The sequence below is a fragment of the Hyposmocoma kahamanoa genome, unplaced genomic scaffold, assembly GCF_003589595.1.
Source record: "Hyposmocoma kahamanoa isolate Upper Pololo Valley unplaced genomic scaffold, ASM358959v1 78, whole genome shotgun sequence".
In the NCBI taxonomy this organism is placed as follows: Eukaryota; Metazoa; Arthropoda; class Insecta; order Lepidoptera; family Cosmopterigidae; genus Hyposmocoma; species Hyposmocoma kahamanoa.
In genome coordinates this window covers 18,806,573-18,829,458 of record NW_020653945.1, presented here as the reverse complement: position 1 = coordinate 18,829,458, position 22,886 = coordinate 18,806,573, and the positions used below count along the sequence as shown (strand labels likewise).

General features: G+C 35.1%; 2 protein-coding genes across 5 annotated transcripts in view; both read left to right on the top strand.

Annotated features, from left to right (window-relative positions):
• The window catches only part of LOC113233180, a 44,569-nt gene extending 33,916 nt beyond the window's left edge, over positions 1-10,653 (top strand). For 3 of the 4 annotated variants that reach the window (XR_003310675.1, XR_003310677.1, XR_003310676.1), the window contains 2 exons: positions 1,046-1,183; positions 10,437-10,653. Coding sequence is in view for 1 of the 4 variants with exons in the window: in XM_026468202.1 (XP_026323987.1) it covers positions 1,046-1,131 (86 nt within the window). In the remaining 3 variants the exon portion in view is untranslated. Of the gene's footprint in view, positions 1-1,045; positions 1,696-10,436 lie in introns of those variants that run through there. The other variant, XM_026468202.1, reaches the window with a different exon arrangement.
• Positions 10,654-11,891: 1,238 nt separating this feature from the next.
• The window catches only part of LOC113233178 (neural Wiskott-Aldrich syndrome protein-like), a 29,645-nt gene continuing 18,650 nt past the window's right edge, over positions 11,892-22,886 (top strand). The window contains exons 1-3 of the mRNA XM_026468200.1: positions 11,892-12,106; positions 18,561-18,788; positions 19,299-19,398. Coding sequence (XP_026323985.1) covers positions 12,020-12,106; positions 18,561-18,788; positions 19,299-19,398 — 415 coding nt within the window. The 5' untranslated portion in view covers positions 11,892-12,019. The remainder of the gene's footprint in view (positions 12,107-18,560; positions 18,789-19,298; positions 19,399-22,886) is intronic.

Below are 22,886 nucleotides of genomic sequence, written 5' to 3'. Positions count from 1 at the left end.
TTTTTGTGACATTACTTCATTAGTTTGTTACAATTATTAATATAAAGATCGAACACTCAGAATAAAAACCTTAAATTATGCATTAAAAAAATTGGTAATTTTATTAATTTTGTATGATAAAATTGTTTTCACGTAAAAAGACTTGAATTCTATATTTTCGGATTTCCCCATTCCGCCCCATTGAAAAAAATAACACTATGGGTAGTATAGTTACCTTATCATAAATAATGTAATCGACATTTTTATCGAGTTATTAACGTATCTGGGATAATTGAAACAAGATCAACCTCTTCTAATCAGTTTTTTTGTAACTTATTTAGTTTCAGTTTTTTGGTAAGCATATTAATTTAAGGTGCCAATAAAATTTTAGGTGCCAATATCTCGAGAGTTACCGAAATGCAAATGCATTAGTTATGACAAGGAGGGCAGTGTAGAGATGTGTTAATATGTTTTGAAGTGTCGAAATAAAAAAACGACACATCTACTAATGCCACTTTGAAAAATGAATTTGTCATGTTAATTGTACAGTGATGTCTTTAGTTCAGTTCGCAATGAACGTACTTAGACAGAATCAGTCGAAATAAAAAAACGACACATCTATTAATGCCACTTTGAAAAAGAATTTGTCATGTTAATTGTACAGTGATGTCTTTAGTTCAGTTCGCAATGAACGTACTTAGACAGAATCAGTCAGGAATAAACACTTAGGGTCGTATTCTAGAACCCTACTCAATGCTCAAGTCAGGATTTGAGTATGGTTTAAAACACTCGAAATCATACTTAAGTCCCTGCCATTAGAGTCGTATTTCCAGTGCTTGTGTTTCCAGTGCAATCCTGACTTGAGCATTGAGTAGAGTTCTAGAGTACGACCCTAAATGTTATTTTTCTTTTTTCTTTTACATTATTTTAGTCTCTACATAGTTCTTTGATTTGTCTGTTTTCAAATTCTTGATTTTTGTTGAAATTAATACCACCATCGTGTAGAATAAAAGGTGAAAAAAAAAATATTTTTTTTCGATTACAAATGCAACTAAAATGTTTCCAGAGCCAGGCAGTCCTCAGGCTGGGCCATCAAATGCAGAAGCACAAAAAGGTGAAGACGCAAAGGATAAGAAGAACAAAGCCAGTTGAGCTTGCTCCACTCTCAATATCACTTGCCCAAAGCTAACGTAATCTCAATCAGGTATAGTATTATTACTAGACTTAGTTTAGGCACGTCGAACTGACTATTAGAAATTTATTTGCTAACGGATAACTGCTGCTGCTTTGGTAGATGCTAATATAATTAAAGACAATTTTTATTACTAAAATGCTCTGTTTCGGTTGCGTTTTAAGGTTTATTTTTAATCTGAAAATGAATTTATATAGTCAGTTTGATGAATTATATTGAAATGAATGTTTCGTTGAGGCGGTTGACAAATTAGTATTGAGGATTTAGGGTTATGTTTGTAAGCACTGAAAATTATAAAAGTTCGTTAAATATTGTCGAGTCACAATTCATGTATGTATTATTTGCGCATAATATATTGTTGTCTCTTTTGTATTGCTGTGAAATGTAAAAGATGAAAGAGATAGTAATATATATCAGCTATCATTATTTGTGAAATTTCATATGAATAGAAATCGTATTAGATAAATCTATGGCGTGCGAGTAAAAGAAATGCACACAAAATGCGTGTTATAACCGCCTCAAAGAAAAAAAAGCACTGATGTGACCCCATACGATACAGTGTACAAATTTTAGTTCTTATGAACTACACGAATATAATATTTTGAAAGTAAATATAATAAGGCTGTTATATGTAAATGGGCTCGAATTTCAGTTGTATGTATCTGTTTGTAATTAAATTAATTTAGGGAAAATATAGTCAGTGAAGAATCACACAAGCTACCAGGCTTATGAGGATTGTTTTAGCAGGTCGCGGGGCCGCGTTTGCTATTTGATAGTATTGTTGTCGTCTCTATCGGCTGTGGAGCGAGCGTGCATGAGAGGGCGAGACAACATGGTCTAGTGTCATTGCTTTCCAGACTATAAAAAGAAATTATTTTGGTCGAAAATTAGGAGTTTCTAAGCCAGTGTAATTTTTAAATTATAAAATTTGACCAGAAACTATCACACCACGGCCTAAAAATTAGTCTTTAGATGGTGTCTACAGAATTTTATTGGGTTTGATCAGTCGGCATCTAAAATAGATTTAAACTATGTTTAGAAGCGCGCCTGCTAAATGATCCTTTTGAAATTTGTATATAATAGTTGAATTGGTTAGTAAATAATTAGAAGTTACTAATCTAACTGCATTAATGACCGATACTGAAGCTTACGCTGCAACAATAAAGTTCTTCTAGAATAATATCAAATTAAAACCCCTTAGTACAATAATGCCTTTTGGCCAATAATGTTCCTTATAACTTACAACTTATAATTCATTGTTTAAAGCTAAAGTTACATCATACGGTATTTGATTTAAAAATTGTATTGCTTCAATGTACTCTTGTACCACCAGAGGTAATGGTTGACGTCATATTTGTTGGGGGATGCTCTGTCCCTTTTTAGCAAGACGAATAGGGATGTATTTTAGTTTGCATGGCGTCGTTGAAGCTGTGACGTCACAATCAAGTATTGCCATTTCATTCGAACTCCTAATTCCTGAATACATGAAACTATTTTATACTTCAACGTACTTCAATTTCTTTCACATATGACCATCAATTTACGTCGATTTTTTAAATCTAATTCACAAGAAGCCTTAAATTTGTTAAATTAATTAATCAATTTATTTCTGAATATTGGCGGTGAATAATGTATGTTTTCAGAATAATATACATCAACTATGAAATTTTCCTTATATGTAAAATAAGGCAGCTTTAATTTTTACCCTTGTCTTATACAATATTATTGCAATACAAAATACGTACCTATTATGGACGTATGTGACTAACATTTACGTGAATCTAGCAGCATTTTTGTGGTATCTACTCGTATATAGTTATAGCTTCACATACGCTTAACAATACGTCGTCTGGCTAAATAAAAGTAGAATGAAATAATTTGTGCACAATATCCGTTAATACACAGGTTCTGTTGTTTATAATGTATTTGGTTTCTGTTTACAAATTCACTAAATAAAAGACCTTTAAAATCGTTCCTCTCCAGACTAAATGTCGTGTAACTAAGGTTGTATTTACTATTTTTTCTTAATAGCAGCTACCAACTAGGCTTGGGCCAGTGTCAGTATCGAAATAGTCCTATTTTTATTTAAAGATAACTGACAGCTTGTAACGTCATTTTCAAAGATAGTATTGCCATGTTTATTGTATAGTGATGTGTTTCAACGAAATCACTACAATAGAGTCGGTTAAAAAAAATAACGTTAAAGATTTTGGACTATTAGTCTGCTAAATAGATACTTTATCATTTTTCCGCTGTCAATTTTTTTTTGTAAAGTAATAACTACAATGACGACCTCGGTGGCACAACAGTTGGCACTGTGGATGCTGGGCGAGGAGGGCCCGGGTGCGGGTTCGACTCCCGGTAGGGTGAATTTGGGGCATTAACTTTTCTAAATTGATTCAGGTCCGTTGGTGTTCCGTTGCTCTGGTACTCAAAGTACATGGAATTCCCTAGTTTGAGACCATGCATTTGGTGTAGTTGTCTGGCACATTATACAATTTACCTTCATGACTCTGAGTGAATCAGTGAAGTCCATCCTTTAAGACAACACTATCCCACTAAACGTCTGTTTATTATCCCTCAAACTGCCTCTGTGGCCGAACGGTTACCATGCCGGACTGCCACGCAGAGGTCCCGGGTTCGATTCCCGGGCCGGGAGGAATTATTACTATATTTATTTCTCTCGTGAGTTTGGGTGTAATTTGTAGTTATCTATGTGCGTGTCCATGGCACCCGCGACACAGGGTTTGCCTAGTGCGGGGCTATGTTGAGTGTGTGCGTTATTATTATTATTATATTATCCCTGATTAAGAATCCGAATATAGCATTTAGTAGAACCTGCAGAAGCCTGTACTAAATTACTAAACGGTAAACAGGATACTGGCGAAATTTAAAAGGGCACCGGAGCAAATAGAAGAAGACCACAGCGTTTTTAAAGTCAAACTTACGTTTTAGTACTTCACATCTTGGCTCGAGTCAATCTCGTTCTATCGATGAGTTATAGTCATAGTACAAAAAAGGTTCCTTTTTTTTGTAACATAATATTACGAGACGAACAAGTCGTGCGCCTGATGGTAAGCTCACGCCTGTCTATAACAATTGCTGTGCCACTCAGACCTTTAAACCGCAAAGACCTGAGGGGCTCTGTCACTGCGCCCTATACCCTGCGATATAAGTTGACATGTCCCTTGTGCCTGTAATTTCGCCAGCACCCTTACCCTTCAAAAGTGGAACGCAGTAATGCTAACATTGCTGCTTGGTGGCAGAAATAGGTAAGGTGGCAGTATTTCCCTGGACGAACTCTTTCACAAGGAGCTCTACTGCTTCTAGGTAGAATAGAGTTGGAAAATTGAGTAACATCGTATGTCTTCTTCTTGCACAAGAAGACTATAAGAACTATATTTAACTGCCTCCGTGGCCGAACGGTTACCATGCCGGACTGCCACGCAGAGGTCCTAGGTTCGATTCCCGGGCCGGGAGAAATGTTTGTATGGCCTACATTTATTTCTCTCGTGAGTTTGGGTGTAATTTGTGGTTGTCTATGTGTGTGTCCATGGCACCCGCGACACAGGGTTTCCCTAGTGCGGGGCTATGTTGAGTGTGTGCGTTATTTATTATTATTTATTATTATAAGATAAGGCAGTTAGTAAGGAGAGGAAGGGTATCATCGTTAAACCAGACCAGCGCGACTTTTTATGGACATGACTATGACATAATCCTTTTACAAATTAACCTGTGTATCTATGAACCTTGGGCAGAGAGTAAATAAACAAGTAAGCAAAGAAAGAAATTATGTTTTTTACAACAATTTTTTTTTTACTTAAGATCTCGTGGTCAGGATTTTGTTTTATTTTACGGTACATAAACAAATTATATTTTGTGTAAGACGTATTTTAGCCAGACTACTTATTTATTTTTAACTTGAATTAAGAATTATTATTTTTATTGTTTTAGTTACAAAAATGTCGTTTTATATTAAAAAAAAATATTATAAAAAAGGTTTTATTGTTTGAGTGAGATTGCTACAGTAAGCGCAGTTTGGTGCTGAATTAGTTTGATTTTGCCTGTAAATAGTGTACAAAGATTTGTTGATTTAAATAAAAGTTACGAACAAAGATAGTTGTTCTATAATAATAATTTATTTAAATTATTTATTTACTATTCATTAGTTATAGACAATTTTTGAGAATTATGTCGACTTTAACCCCTTAGTGAATTTTAAATATCTGCATTTTGTGGACGTACGGCTGCATAGTACGAGTATATATAAAATTATTTGAAAATAATGCATCTGTTACACTAGGCAACAGTGGTGAAGGGTGTATATTTGGAGAAGGTAGACCAATGTATAAGGTATGCACAAAATGTTACATTACATGTTATTATAATATTCTCCAACTCGTATTGTATAATCATATATACAATATACGCACATATAATCCTAATAAAGGACCTATCACCACTACTAGGCAATTAAAACGTTAAAATGAGATTGCTAAATTAGTCGAACATTTCTTTAACGTTTGTTTGAAGGTAGCCTGATGCACAGTGCCTATTTACTCAGACTTGTAACGAATATATTATATTATGACGCTTAAATGTCTTGTAATATGTATATGTAGTTCTCCTATAATGTAATATCGGTTAAGAGCGGTTACACATGGCGGTTTTTGGGACCGATACAAACATCGATTCGCCATGGGTAACCGCTCTAACTTGTCAATATTATGCAATTATATGAAATCGAAACGAATTTTACGATGTTAGTCAATAGGTCAATTCAAAATTGTCGATGCTATTCAAATACCTTTTTTTAATACGAGATTTATACACATTTTATACACCGAACGCGGCGCGATGCGATTGACATATTAATTTAACTGAACTAATTATGGAAGTTAATCAAAATTCCGATGTAACGGAAGTATTACTTGTCCGAAACTTGTTCGATTAAAACCCTCGAGTATATAACCAGAAATAGAGACGAAATAAGGGCCTTCCATCCCTGGCATCTCATCAGTCCAAAAGATACTAATCACTTTTAAATATGAACTCTCGTTTGCGCTGAAAACACAAATTAGAAAGCTGAAATAGTACAGCGCCAACAACTGGGAGCCTACCATAACGTTTAAAAAAACAATCTTATTTCAATGTAAGCTTATAATATTACTCATGTTCGTACTATGACAAACCTATCAACCAAGTAATGCATTATTGTTAAAGTGACTGAAAGAACGAATGATTTCCCAATATTGCATATTCCTTAATAAAAAATAGGAAAGAAATAACGGTATAAGAACTGTATAATGCCATCTCTTTCTTTTTTAATAGTAGGATAATGTTACAGTACTTAATATTATTTAAATTCAGAGAATTGTGACTGCCAATTAATTTAATAAATTAATTTGGTAATAATAATACGATTAATATGGCTATTATAATCACGTCATAAAATACAATGCCGTGGTAGCCTAATGCTTTGACCTACCGCCTCTCAACCAGAGGCCGTGGCGTGGATTCAAATCTCTTGAGTTTTTCGGAATGTATGTGTGAAATTTAATTTGAAATTTGCCGTGAAGTTTTCGGTGAAGGAAAACATCGTGATAAAACCCGTGCCTCTACCATGAGTTTACTCTGACAGTTTTCGCTAGCGACAACTTAAAATATTTGTATAAACAGGGGCACTGCATAATTTGCCATACAAAATTGTGAAGTAATTTACGCGGTCGCTAGAAACAACTCATGGTAGAGGCACGGCACATCGACTTTCACATCGATTCACAACCCTCGGAAAAGTGTGATGTCCTCAACCCTCATTGGGCCAGCGTGACAGGCTATGGCCTAAACCCTTGTCTGAGAAATGATGATTATGAAAACGTATAATCATATAATGGTCAATAGTTTCATGTCATCATAAAAAAGGTGCCACGTAAGCATATACGCGGTTGACATTGTTGTTGTTCACGTCGCTCAGCGTTCGGTGTGTAGAGTTTGTGATCTTGAAATTTAATAACATCGAACTGTGGATAGAGTGGTGTTTAGGGGAACCATAGAACGATTTTTAAAGAATTTTCTATTTTAAAGTAGCAGCACAAGTCTTATATTGCCTTAACTTTTAACTTATGCCATCGAATTCATTCAACGTTTATTGCCTATTCGGTATCTCGATGTTGTAGAACTTCGCGTGTCACTGAAAAGTATCTTTTATAACAATCTTTTAAAGGTTTTACGCTAGGTCCAAATCTAAAAACGTAGTTGAATATCTGGAAAAAAATACCACAAACAATTTTATTCGGTCGTATTAAGTAAATATGCGTAAACTACATCCAGATCGAGTGCGCGTAATTCGACTGTTTTTCCGCTAGACTTATTCCTAGCCTTAATATCGAGTATGCATGATAGTGTTAGATAAAATTATACAGAATGTTATATAAAATCATCCTCCGAACCTACTACTAACTAGCAGGTAATAATTTTTAACTTTAAACTCAGTTTATTTGACATACTTTATTCGGAGTTCTGAAAGTACAAGTTATTTTTACTTTAAACCTCACGTTCCCGATAGCACGGTTTATAAACGATAAATGCAGGATAGTGAATGTCTTGCTTCAAATAATTGATAAATCAACAAAATAATTAAGTGTCACTGTATACATGAAGTATATATCTATAGCTAACTTAAAATTTTTGCCGGTTTATAAATATATGTTCGAGTAATATTAAATTGTTATCGATAATGTGTAGTGAAAACGTCTCACTTTGAAAGTTACTCTAGACAATTTGTCTAGAGTACATTTAACAAGAATTCGAAGTTTCGGAACAAAAACCGATAAATCCGACAAATTTCTATTTTAATTTCGTCTAGTCTCATTGAATGGACGTATTTTGAAGGAGTATTTAGCGGTTGCTGTTCAGGTTGGGTAAATTATTTATAGAAACGTACTTTTGTATGTTACTACGTACTACCATTTGGCATTAAAAGCGAAGAAGTCGAAGCGTGACTTATTGGTTTTTGTTCCAACGCACCTTTAATTAGTATGGTTTAACGGGTTGACTTCCGCAACTCGGTATCGTAGCGCTTATTATGCGTATTAAAAAAATAACGTAAAGTTTAGAAATAACACTAATAATATTTAATCTACGAGTACTCTAAACGCACACGAAATGAACCTCTATTGACCTATCCGATTGTCAATTATTTAATGCCAACAAAATCTTTATAACTACTTAAATCGAAGATAATAATTTCGATTAGGATGCATGGTACCAAATACAACTTGGTGTAAGTAATTACATTTCAATACTATATTACAGGCTATTTTTCTAGTTGTGTAACTTAAATATGCAGTCTGTACATACTGTATTCTACCAAAATTGATTAAGTATTTATTACATATTAAGTAACAATGTCAAGCGCCACACACCGACCGCGCGCATTGATATTGCCGTCAATTTTTATGTATATTGAATCCCACGCCGCGCTCAGTGTGTGGTTATGTTAAGTAGGCTATTTTAAGAGTCTCCCGCGCTCTTATAGTCACACTGACATAATACGTAATTTGTATAGTTTACAGTAAAGTTGAGCTATACGTACTTACGCTTCCCTGCGCTGGAACTCTAAAAATGGCTTCTTAATTTCGAGTTCCATTATTAGCAAATTAATAACACTGGCAGCATTTGAAAGTACATGTCGAGACTTCGATATTTTATTAATTATCACCATTTTAGGCGATCTATTCCTTTAGTATAGTGATTTGAGTACTAGATCTATAGACTTACACAGATCTCTAAATATTGTCTTCATAGTTGAATTTCAATTTGTGATTTTCATGTACGTTTATACCGGCTGTGTAAATATATTTATGTTAGATAAAATGTATCACTAGTTTGTAGATTTCGCCAAGCGATATGAAAATTACTTCGTATTGACCGCAGACACAGAACGCAAATGTTCTTTTGTTCATGGTAATGTCCAGGCCTAAAAGTCAAAAATACCTATAGCATAGAATTCTAAATTCGAATACCGTGAAAAAAGGGATTTGCGTTCAAAATCTAGAACGATACTTGATGAAATCATAGACTGGAAAAGTAGTAATGTTATATTGCTGTAATAATAGCATGTTGTAAAATAATTTCTAGTGAAATTTAATAGGCTCAAGTTTAATGAAAAAAAAAAATCGTGCGAAAACTTCACATTTTAATGTAAAAACAAAGTAATAGCAACGTAAACTAAAAAGTTTTTTAACAAATATATCGTTATTTAACAAACGAGTGAAAAAATCCAAAATTAAAAAGTACAATTAATGTTTATTTGATTTCTATATACTAAATCTATGATTTCTACAAACGTATCGTCACTGTTTTGTGGTTTGATGAAGCTGACACATGCACCAAAAAGTTTTGAAGTGTTTGTACTTTAGATACTTGATTGTCGTTCCTAAATGTTTGTATTTAGTGTAAAGACGGCACAGGAAATGAAGTGTGAATTTAATTTAAAGTAAACGAACTATGTAGCGTCTTTCACACAGACTTTGATAGTGGAACATAAACGTAAATTAAAAGTAGACGCGTTATCGCATAAATCTGTATATATAGGTACAGGGAGAAGAGTACGTCAAGCTTGACACTTAAGACTTACATCCAACTCTATGCCGCTACGATAAGAACGGTCCTAGTACAAAGAGTCAAGCTTGACATGCTCTTGACTGTACCGTATCTACTCAGTGTGTGTATCATAGAAATAGAGAGTGTAGGGTCAATACGTAAGATAGTGGAGATAGAATTAACGAATTTGTATCGATTTGTATCTAGTTTGTCGTCAAACAAACCGAGATTAAAACAATTGGATTTTTTTTTGCCTTTTTATCCTGCATTTTTTTTTAATTTTCCGATTTTATACCACTTTTGTATTTATTTAGATGTCCGGCGCAACCGAATAAGGTAAAATACGTGCAAATTATGTTACCTGCTAGTCATTTTAAAATTCAATGCGGCGCACTATTGCAAGCATCTAAGCCGGACCTGTAGAGGAAACTGAGTTATGGTTAATTTGTCCACCCTTAAAACAATAGCCTAAAAATGGCTCACGATGATTGTGATTACTGTTGGGTAATTTTCCGAAAAATTTCAAATAATAGAGTTTTTTTCGGATAAATTCCTGAATAATTGGAAAAATATAATTTCGAAAGCTCATAAGCTCATGTTCTATTACGTTTTAAAAGCTTACACCATTTTATAATCAGAATAATACGCCATTTCATTACAGAACTGTACCTGCACAAATATAAAGAACGGACTCCTCTAAAGGTTGGATCTGGACTAAAGAGATCATTCAGCATTCAAAATTCCATACCTAACTTTATGCGGAACTGAAAGAAGGTTCTTACAGATCTGTTACTAATGAGGAAATTGCTGTGTTTCGTCGTGTATTGAGTCTGAATCTGGTGATGGGAATTGAAAAGAGCCTAAATTTCAGATACTACTTCTTCTCCAAGCGCTGCAGCAGATGCAGCACGAAAAAAAGACCTGCTAGGTCTATTTGGAGCTGCAAAATATGCAGTCCCTCATTGCTATCGTGAAGGGAAATCATTTTTCGAGGATCAGCATAAAAATTAAGAATTTATGATGATCTTCAAAACATGTTTACTCCTCCGAAGCTTCGAACTCATGTCTTTTGGTATAAATTCAGTGCACAAAACAAGTTCAATATCGAAAATAAAGCCATTTCTTTTTAAATTAATTTTTGTCATTTTCTTCACGGTGGTTACTAATAGTGAACACCTACATAACACCCCAGCATTACAAAAAAAGTGCAAAAATGCTTATCCTAACGCGAATCCAGATTAAGTAGGAGGATACAAAGAAAATATTTTTAACCTGTGCCGCAAAGAGTAAAAATTTGTGCTTTTTTTTACTGTTGGGTAATTTTTCAAAAAATTTCGAATATAATTTTTTCCGGAAATTTTCCCGAAAAATCGAAAAGGTTTGAAAAACTGGAAAATTTTAATTTCGAAGGCTCATGTTCTGCGTAAAAATATCTTTTGAAGTTTTATTTAGCGTGGATTATAAAATAAATTTATTTATTGTAGCTATAAGCCACTAGAAAAACGAGATTTAAAATTATTTCAAAACAGCGGAACAGAATATGTAGTGAAACAAAAACGCTGTAAATTGGCTCCATAGATTTAGTATATGCATACTGAGACTCGTATTCTAGAACTACTCAATGCTCAAGTCAGGATTTGAGTATGATTTCAAGCACTAGAAATCACTCGAAACACTGCCAGTAGGGTCGTATTTCCAGTGTTTGAAATCATACTCAAATCTTGACTTGAGCATTGAGTAGAGTTTTGGAATTGGCTCCAACGTTGTTTTCGTTCAGTAACTTCAACTTTTAACGGGTGTTATCGTCAAATGTGGAAAATGAAAGGAAAATATCCGGAATAATATTTATTTTTCTGAAAAATGTGATTTTTTCTAAATGGAAATTTTTCCATGACCTAACGCTGCTTTTTTGAATTTTTATCACAAACAGAAATAAAACAGACATGACGTTTACAAAATTTGACAGTTAATTTATGATGGTAACATTGACATTTACCGATTGATGTTTCACATACGGATGTAGAGAAAGTAAGTTACTAGTTTTCTGAGTTTATTGCCATTTAAATTATGAAATGGTCGTTTCCGCGTCGTGAGAAATGCTCTTTTTGTTGTCAAGAGTCGATCGCGAGTGCCAAAACACGAGGATTTTGACGTTACAATGTTTGGAAAGTGTGTTGACTGAGTGCTTGATTCGTGCCTATGTAAAGTGATTTTTATGTGTGTTCCTTGAGTCGAACGGGCAGGATGCCGAGGGGAGAGAATAGGTCGAGCATCCTGCTCTCCCGGGATGAGAATGATCAGGTGTTCAGTCTGATCGGGGCCAAATGCCAGGTGAGTGTGTAAGGCATACCTTGTGGCCTCACAAGTGATTCAGACTTGTAGATTACGTACATATAGCTGAATATTAAAGTTATCTGTCGATAATATGCCGATAATATAAGTTCTTATCGAAATTTACACGGATAATCTTACTTTTCAAGGTAAGTCATCAATTGTAGCAGTTTGTATGATTTCCGTCAGAAAATTATCTAGTGGCTTACCAATTATTTCTTCGAAGCTTTAGCGGTGTACATACTGAGTTGCAATTTATTTTGGTAACCTCAATTTTAACATCTCTCAGCTGTGGTAACTTGGCCCTAGGTGCTATGTTTGAGCTATTGTTACCACTCTGTTGTTGCTAAACAAAATATACTATAATTGCTATGACATAAGAACATCACAACTGTCATGCATACCTTCATATTTTAAATTTTTTATATGAATATGGGCCTTAGTTCCTTTACGATTCTTTTATAATAAAAGGTTATTGTTTGAAAGCAAAACAGTGTCAGTTTCCTTCCTCATGGCAGAATTACATCATTGTTATATATTTTTGTCCTAAACTGTGACAATACACTATTATTTAAACATATCTGTTTTTAAATTAAAATTCTGTGTAAGGTTAGCCATGAATCGTGATATGAGATTATAAAGTGATCATAGTATTTTTTTTTTATTTTTTTTTTAACGCACACACTCATCATAGCACCGAACTAGGGAAACCCTGTGTCGCGGGTGCTATGGACACACACATAGACAACCACAAATTACACCCAAACTCACGAGAGAAATAAATGTAGGCCATATAAATATTTCTCCCGACCCGGGAATCGAACCTGGGACCTCTGCGTGGCAGTCCGGCATGGTAACCGTTCGGCCACGGAGGCAGTCAAAAGTAATTACTATATATGTAATTTATTTATTTTTTAATAATATCTAGTGACTGTATTAACAAGTCGTACATTAAATAATGGTAAACTATACGCCTGTCCATAACAGTTGCAGTGCCACTCAGAGCTTTAAATCATAAAGATCCGAGGGCCACTGCCACTGCACCCATCACCCTGAGACATAAGTTGACAAGTCCCATGTGCCTGTAATATCACCAGCACCTCTTACCATTGCATTTTGGTAAGTTTTGAGATATTGGCACTTTTAAAGTTTTTTTCTTTGTCTTAAAAATGTCAAATATGCTGATTTTGCTTAACAATATAACTGAAACTTAATAAGATATTTTAAAAACTATTAAGAGGGGGTTGTAGATCTCGTTTGGTTATTCCGGATTATGTTAATAACTCAATTTCACTATAAATGTTGTTTATGATAAGGATAGCAGAATAGGTTAACCTTAAAAATGAGGGAGAAGCCAGAAGCAGAATATTTTATTAAGTTGATAATATTTTTATTTGAAAATGTACACAAATAGATCACACACAACACAATCATAGAGATTTTACATGGTGCCCAATGAGAAATTTTCCAACAGTTCACAATAATGATGATTATAAATATTTTCAAGAGATATGATGATAATGAAGTAGCAGATGAACTGGCAAAGGCTGGTGCTAGGGAAGCTTGCATTGGTCCTGAACCTTTTCTAGGGGTAATTAGTGGTGACCACAATAGATCAGTTAATGATTGCAGTGATGAGTGGCCACATAGGCCTCAAATGAAGCCACTGTAATAATAATAATAATAATAATAATAATAATAAAAAAGTTAAAGATTAAAATAAATACAATTATAGTAATAATGATGATGATAAATTAAAAATTAAACACAATGTATTAAGTGACTATAACAACAATTTTTTAAAACAAAAATAACAATATTTGTAGGTATTTCGCTAGTGTTCTTGCATTGCACTGATTATTGTTTTATTTGACATTTTTAAACTATCAGTTTGCAAATATAAAATACAAAATTTGAAAAAATATTCAGTACTTATATATTCATTTTGTTATTCTATGATGTGTGGAAGTCATTTAAATTATTTCACTTGTGATTGCATATAATAGTCTATGTTTATAACTTGTTGTGTCATAGAAAAATGTAATAGACAGAGTCAAGTAATAAATAACATTTAAGATAAGTGAGATTGATAACTTTCTTACTTGCACTGACTACAGGTTTAGCAGGGTCCAATTTATTGCAACTTTCTCCTCACTGCACTTGCCAGTACAATATACAGGGAGAAATTTATTACCTGTTTACACTTCTGTTTTGGAGAAAGTACTTTTATTACAGCTGATAAAAAAATGGAATCTTAAATGTGTACCAGTAGGAAATTAGGACAAACTAAATTACATGATTTACTATCCCTTAATTTTTTTCTTTCCATTATGTTATTTTGATTAAATGCTTAATTCAATTTGATGATAAGGTAGGTTTAATGACAGAAGTCATAAAATTTTTTTTTGAAAATTCCCTTATATGATTTGTCCCAATTTAAAATACTTAAACTTTACTGTGCAATACTCAAAATATCCAGTTTTAAAGGGTAAGGGTGTAGTGCAATTACAGGCACATGTGTCTGGTGTATGTGGCCCGGAGATTTGCAATTTGACTGCAATAGTACTTTTGCGTTGGATGTTTTGAAGGTGTAAGGTGTATATATATACAAGTGGGTTCTATTTGTTTTATGCAGCGATTGAAAGATGGAATTGTGAATAAAACTATCAAAAGCCTCAGAATAGTTGATGAATGCAAGGTACAAGTGTATAGAATACTGTGCAAAAATGTGGCTTATACTGGACAGCAATATCTTCCTTAAAAAGAAAGGAAATCCAAAGTCATTTACCTACAAAATAGGAGCAAAATGGAACAGGACAAATAACATATATTCATAATATTTTTTTCCTATTACCCTAACAGTACATACCTATTTCTGCCGCCTAGCAGTAAAGTGAGCATTACTGCGTTCCGGTTTTGAAGGGTGAGGGTGCTGGTGAAATTACAGGTACATTGGGACTTGTCAACTCGTGTCTCAAGGTCTCAAGGTGACAGGCGCAGTGGCAGTGTCCCTCAGATCTTTCCGATTTAAAGCACTGATGTGTCCACTTGCACTTAAGAACGTCATAAGAGTGTCTTTTGCATTCCATGATTGGTTTAAGACATAGGTACTTAAGTTTAGTGCAATTGGACATTAGTAGCTGTTGTGGACAGGCCTATCATTTAACACCAGGCACAGGACATGTTCGTCTCATCATTTGGTTTTATCATTATTTTTTTTAGCCAGTCTGCCTGATTCTTTGTTGTCAATAGACAATATTTTTTATTCAAAAGAAAATAGCAACGATCTTCCGAGTGTTGTTTCTTTTTCAGTCTATGTTTCGATACTTATACACATTCCGAACTGACGCACATTTGACATACTTACATTGTTTAATATGTAAATATATAATGGTAAATATGGAAATATTGTTACGGACAAAATATTTCTGGTATTGCTTAGGGCGGTCGGCAATCGCTAATCGTCTACTTGTATACACACGCGCGACTTAAGCAGCGATACAATTGCGATACAAACGCGATGCAAATGCGATGCAAACGCGTAACACGTTTTTATTGATTTAACTTTTTTTTCATAGTACCAAGTAGCGGGACGAATAAGTCGCGCGCCTGATGGTAAGCGACATGCCTATTCATAACAGTTGCAGTGCCATTGAGAGCTTTAAATCGCAAAGATATTATGGGCACTGCCACTGCGCCCATCACCCTGAGACATAAGTTGACAAGTTCCATGTACCGGTAATTTCATCAGCATCCTTACCCTTCTAAACCGGAACGCAGTAATGCTCACATTACTGCTGATTGGCGACAGAAATAGGTCATCTTCCCTCGACGAACACAAAGAGCTCTGCTACTAAAACTTAAGTGACTGCACCGATGCTCGATGCAGTCGTGCGTTTGCATCGATGCAACCGCCTATAAACCGCAAGTGTCGCGATGCAATCGCGCGTTTTTATCTACTAAAAGTCGCCGTGTGTAAACGCCCTTAGAACTCAGTAAAAGTATTTCACCAAAAGTCTGTTCTTTACACAAATCTCAGTTCAATCAAACTACTTAAATGAAGAGTAAAAAGTAGGGTATGAACACTCCCTGCCTACCTCTCGTGAGAAACCCAGGCATGTTTAGCTACCTAGTGGATACCGGCAGGCCGTTTAAATCGGGCGTGATTACGTCACTCACGTAAACACGATTCTTGTGCAGCTATTCTTATTGTATGAACAAAGGTATGTTTCCTTTTAAATGTACGCTTTATGTTACCTACAATAATATATATATATATAATATAGTTCTTACCGGTAAACGCAACGTGTTGTCCATGGTACGTTATGGGACAGATCAATTATGATGTCATCGGGGCCATTCACTTTGGAATGAGTACCTGAGGCGTCAGGATGCGGCAACTATGTCATTAGTTGCATCCTACCTATTTTCACAGGAATCCAATGCCGAATTGTAACAGTCCATGGTAGTGTAAGTAATTAAATGGTGGGTAGCCCAGTAGGGAAATTGTTACTTTTCAATTGAGAGGTCGGAGGTTCAAATCCCCGTGGCGGCTTATGCCAAGATTCACACGAATAGTTATGATCCTACATTTATAATGACGTACTGTATTGTACTCGAGTGGAATTCCCTGTCTGCAGACTTGGGTTGCTAACAGATATGATTGCACTTAATGCGTGAAGTCGCAATCAACTTCATGCAGCTGAGATCGACTGTATACCGTTCATACATGAATTAGTTGTCAATCGGATAACGACTTCACACAGTAACTGCATGCGGTCGAAACCTACCTCGGCTGCATGACGTTTATTACGACTTAACCATTGACTTACAAATAAATTGACGACGGGTCTAATAATACAAAAACCACGAAAAAAATGTCCCAAGTCAACCTATTTAAACGTAGCGACATGTAAAGGAATATGAAAAAGCTAAAACGTTGAATTTAAATTGTCATTACAATCATCGCAGTACTGTCTAATTTTGCTTGCTTCGCTGTCAGTCGAACAAACGAAGACTAAAGCGTTAATGACGCTTTGTATACGATTTTAACGCCCTATAAGTTCGGACACTTTTTAGCGCGGACCTGACGTCTATATAATTGTAAGTCAATGGACTTAACGCATTAATTGCAAACATGCAGTCAATCAGCAGCCATATTCCTGAATGGTATAACCTGGGCCTTTTCAAGGTGAGAGTAAATAAATAAATAAATTGAGACAACATTATATTTTTTATTGCTCTGATCTCAAAGTGACTAAGCACAATAAACAAGGACACAGTCTAGAAAAGTTAGCCCCGACTGGGGATCGAACCCGGGGCCTCAGAGATGGCCACGCAAGTTGTCGACGTCGAGTCGATAGGTAGTCATCATGTAGGTGTGGATGGTCATTTCCATTTTCATTTCCATCAGGTAAGATGGAGGTCAAATGTGCACTTATTCTATTCATAAACAGTCAAAGATTTTACCACGGCATAATAGCTTATTGCGTATTCTGTTACCAAGAAGCCTGATGGGAAAGTGCAAAATCTTGCGTTGAATCTTGATTTGTGAGACGTGGTAATAAAGTGTATCTTCATAGAATCTATCACACGGTACTGCCACTGTTATTACATTTATAAGGGCCTCGTCAGAGCTATTTGTGGTTCTTTTCGAGCCATCAAAAGCGAAATGCTACTACGAAATTGCAGAAATTGTTTTTATCTTTGTTGCAATAATGATAATAATTTTGTAAAATATCGAATACTAGTGGGCTTACTCTTTGTCTATTTATTGCAATTATAACTTTTTTTATAAACACGACCTTAAAAGTTCATGGAATGATATCTGTTTGCCAAGTTTTATTGAAATCGGTTACCGGAAAGTGCGTGAAACCGGATTCATCCCCTAGCTTGTCACCCTTAGAGGTGGAATATTTTCTTCAAATTTAAACGGGACCAATACTGAGGAACGCTCTTTCCAACAGAAAAATAATCATCAAAATCGGTTTATAAAAATAATCGCGTAACAAAAAAAGTCGAATTGAGAACCTCCTCCTTTTTGAAATCAGTTAATAAAAGAATCATAACTTTAGGGATTCACCACACTTATCGACACGGAGTCGCATTAAGCCGTCAGAAAAAACTTTATGCCCATACAATACGAGCGAAAAAGATGTTGCGAGTTTCGCTTCCGCTCGCACTGTCGATGCGAAAGGCACTACGTCTGTTTCGGTTTTATTACATGGACATCACTCTTATTTTAAACGGCTTAAAGCAATTCCATATCCATAAATGTGGTGACTCCCTTATACTGCACAGTTTACTCCAAACGGACCAAACTAAATAGTTTGATGTGTTCTGTTATGTTTACATAATGACTATACCTTATGTATAAATTAATACACAACAACATTTGTAATATCTGTAATGCAACTTTCAATCAACTAAATTGTCTCGTCTAATTCCTCCACAGAGTCTAGCGACGGCAGTGGTCCAGCTTTTCACGACTGAAGGCCCGGGACACTCAGAATGGAAGAAAAAGGACACGGGCGTACTATGTCTGATAAAAGACAACAGCAAACGTTCATACTTTTTCCGCATATATTGTTTATACCGCAAAGCGATGATTTGGGAACACGAAGTGTATTTACAGATAGAGTACAAAAGCCCAAGGCCTTATTTGCACACCTTCGAAGCTGAGGTAAGAAAAATAATCATACTTGTTTATTTCGACGACGTTAGTCTCGAAATGTGTCTGGAAAGACCTATCTAAATTGGTTCTCTATTTTCGTAGCTACGGTCTCTGGTTGTCATAATAAAGGGGACTGCTTTCGTCTGGCACATTCATTTAATAATTTTTTTGTCCATCGATGTATGGAATATGCGGAGTATTACAATCGTCTATGAAAAAACGTTATTAAATAAGTTTTCATTCGGTAACTTCGTCGCGTCTTACACAATACGTGCATTTGTTTGAGATTTTTTTAACTTACGATTGTTTGTTGTAAAACAATTTTCTTTTACCCATTGTGAACGTGCCATTACAACGGTGTTACAAGCAGCTTGAGACTAGTGAAGAAATGTTATTAAATAATTGGAAATAATTTACGTTTGCGTAGCAAAGTTTGCACAAGTACCATAAGATATATGAACTGTCTGTAGTAATATTTTGAACATTTCGTAAAGGCCTTTGTACTCTATATTATTTCAGGAATACATGACAGCGTTTAACTTCGCTAACGAAGATGAGGCAAAGCTCCTTAGGAACGTTCTTATTGAGAAAATCGAACAACGGAAGCAAAGGAGAGAAGGTAAGTTCATTGCAACCATAGTTATAGAAAAAAAAAGGGGAGATATGTAATGATATAGTGAATAGTGAGAATGTGATAGTTAAGTATGTAAAATTAGTAGCACATTTCACGGCGCGTCTTACGCCTGTAGTGATGACGGTTGCTCGCGGTTAGCGCGGCGGGGTACTAGTAGAACCGCGCAGGACGCGATCACCTGCGCGCTTGGCGGCCCCGTCGTCGCCCGCGCACTTTGCCGGTCGGTTTAGGCGCAATGTGGTGCAGGCGCACGCTGGATGAGCTCTATTAACCGCGCGACTTGCGATTATCTCCCACTAAGTTCGCGGTCGTTCCGCAATCGCAGTGGCTTCGTGCCCGCATAAACTTGCAGGGTCGTGAGTATTGAAATAAAACCGCTGTCTAAAATTCGAAAGAAAGTCGAAAATTGTTAACCTTATTAACCTTAAACTGACGCTACTCAACGAGGGATGTACCTAATCGATAGTTAGAAACCATGTGGCTGTTTTTAATATTAAAAAATATTCCATTTTTCATACTATACCTGCACTGGTACTGGTGTATTATTAAATTAATATAATCTTAATAGCCGCCTTCATAGACGATATGGCGATCGTCGCTTGTGTCAGTTTTCCATTATACGTTACCACGAGTTGGTGAAGCTGTCACTGTCAAGAGTAAACTTGAACCATCAACGAATGTAATAAATTAAATTATGTTGTTTTTTATGAAGGATTTATGTAATTTTCTGTAATTGTTTCTAATTTATTTTGCACATGTAAATAAACGCCGATTTTATTTTGTTTATTTTTAAATGCATTTGCTATGTAAATTTAAACAAGTCAGAAATAGTAATAAGAAAATCAATATTTCTTTTTCTTGCAGCTTCAATCCAACCTTCTCTTATTTTGAACTCATTGGAAAAACTTAAAAATTAAAAATACTCCACTTTTAATCTACGAGTATAATGGAATTTAAATATGTCAATTATTTAAAACAATAATACACATACATTTTTCTTCAAGCAACAGCAACATACAAATTGATATGAAATTGAAACGGTTGTCCGAAATATGAGTTGTGTTAAAGTTACTCAAATAAAATGTTTAGTAATAATAATAAAATAAAAGAACTTTATTTAACGTAAATTGATATTTTAGGGACTTTAATTACAAAATACATAGTAAGAAATTCAAACATTTCAGTAAAAATTTATTGTCGTCATCAGTCATCGTAAATGAACATCACATCATATTTGAGTCTAGAAATTTCTATGGAGACAAAAAGAAAACATTGAATAATTATAGAAATAGTAACTAAAAATGCAAATAGCTGGTGGAATGTTACCTCAATGGTTTTAAAACCTTTGTTTTAAAATTTTTATAAGGTCTATCGCTACAACTTGGCATTTTCACGTTTTACGAGAGATTTTGTATGTACAACGATCACCATGTCACTGTGGCGATGTTTGTAGGCGTGTCACCGTGTCATCAAAATGATCATATCGAGACGACACGGACCAAGCCCCCATACCAAATCTCCCTTTTTTTTCTATATCTATGATTGCAACAGACAATTGTTATAATAGAATCTACACTTATTCTGTAACATTAAGGGTATAGTACAGACGAACTGTAAACACAACTACGAATCGATAGTTGTGGTGCAGTTGGTCCGAATGTTACAGAACTGTATTTATTGTGCATTAAACGGCCCATTCACTACCTACGAGTACATGGCAGTCTGCCGCGCAGGTAGGAGACTGCTCATACACTTTCGTGCACATGGCGCTCGTATGGAGTCTCGCAGGACGCATTGCAGCATGGCTGCTCCGACTATATTCATAATACTGCATTACGCGGCGGACTGCAATGCAGGATAGGATAATGAAAGCCCCATTTAATGGTCATGACTAGGGTTTAAACGTGGGGTAGGCCTGAATAATTTACCCACAGCATTTCTACAAAATTGTAACTTTTATTGAGTGTGCTATGTGTTCCTGGCCCGTTGAAAAAAGAAGGGCTTCGTCCCTTTTTTAACCGACTTCAAAAAACGAGGAGGTTCTCAATTCGACTATGTCTTTTTTGTATGTTACGCGATAACTTGGCATTTGTGAAGCGATTTTGAAGATTATTTTTTTGTTGGAAAAAGGGTACCTCAGATGTGGTGCCATTTAAATTTGAAGAAAATATTCCACCTCTAAGGGTGACAAACTAGGGAATGAATGACTTTTGATGTCGGTTTTACTTAGTACTCTGTACTGTTTGTATGTTAGCTGATTATGTCAGTGATGTCAACGTCTTAATCAGACTAACATAAAGATAAGTCTCAACCTGAATCCCCTGTTTTTCAAGTCACAAACAATATAACCTTGATAATAATATTTTAAAGAATCTAAATGAGATGTTGTAGTTCTAAAATGTTGTAATTTCGGCAAAATAACGAACGATTGTCCAGTTAAAACTCTCTTTTGTGTGTGTTCTGCCCTCGGAACGAAAAAAGGCACAACTGCTGTATAAAGTACGTATAGTTGTGCCTTTTTTCGTTACGAGGGCAGTGTTAGTAACCCCCTTAATTCTTTGGCTAATTATGATAATGTGTGTTAATCGGAAATGAAACTATTTTGTCGGATCTAAGTCGTCCATTATTGTTTTTTCAAACAAACCAACGTTCCGTATCGTTTACAGATCCCATTATTACGGCTGACTGTGTACTCTATGGGACTTGTAACACTGAAAAAAAAAATTGTTTTATGTACCATAACTTTCATTTGCATATAGCATAAAACTGGTGACTACAAAAGTACGGCAATACGTAACCAAACAGTTTTGTGTTTCATAAATGCACACTTTTATTAATTCAAACTAATTTTGATTACAACTAACTAAATTGTGGTTAAAAATCAAATAACTGACGCTTTGGTTGTTCCTTTTTTTCAGTGAAAGGGCTCGAAACGTTAGTTTGTTTGAAAAAACAATAATACGTGATTTAAATCCGAAAAAATTCATTTTCTAGTTTCAATTCCTTTAACAGTCGCGAAAACCTGAGAACTCGAATTGTGTGTTAAGTTTCCATTTTCAGTTTCTAAAATATAATTAAATAAGCGCTTAACTAAGTATTTTTGGCATAATTAACAACCGGTGCATTCATATTCGGTGTGAACCTGTTGGTTCCTCCAAAGAATGCAGATAATTATTATCAAATCATAAAATTGTAAATTAACAACCAAATGCTAAATTGAAACTGGATTTACCCACTGTCCGCCCACATAACATATGAGCATAACCTGTCTGTGCTACATCTCGCCCGGATAAATTACCGAAAAATTATAATAAAAATACACATAAGGTGTAGTCGTAGAAGCTATAATTGTTTATGCCAAACCTCTCTTAATAATAAACTACACCAATATACTTTGTAACATTTTGTTGTATTAAGTAAGGGTGTACTGCCAACTTGCCCATTTCTGCGCCATCAACATCAAGCAGTAACGT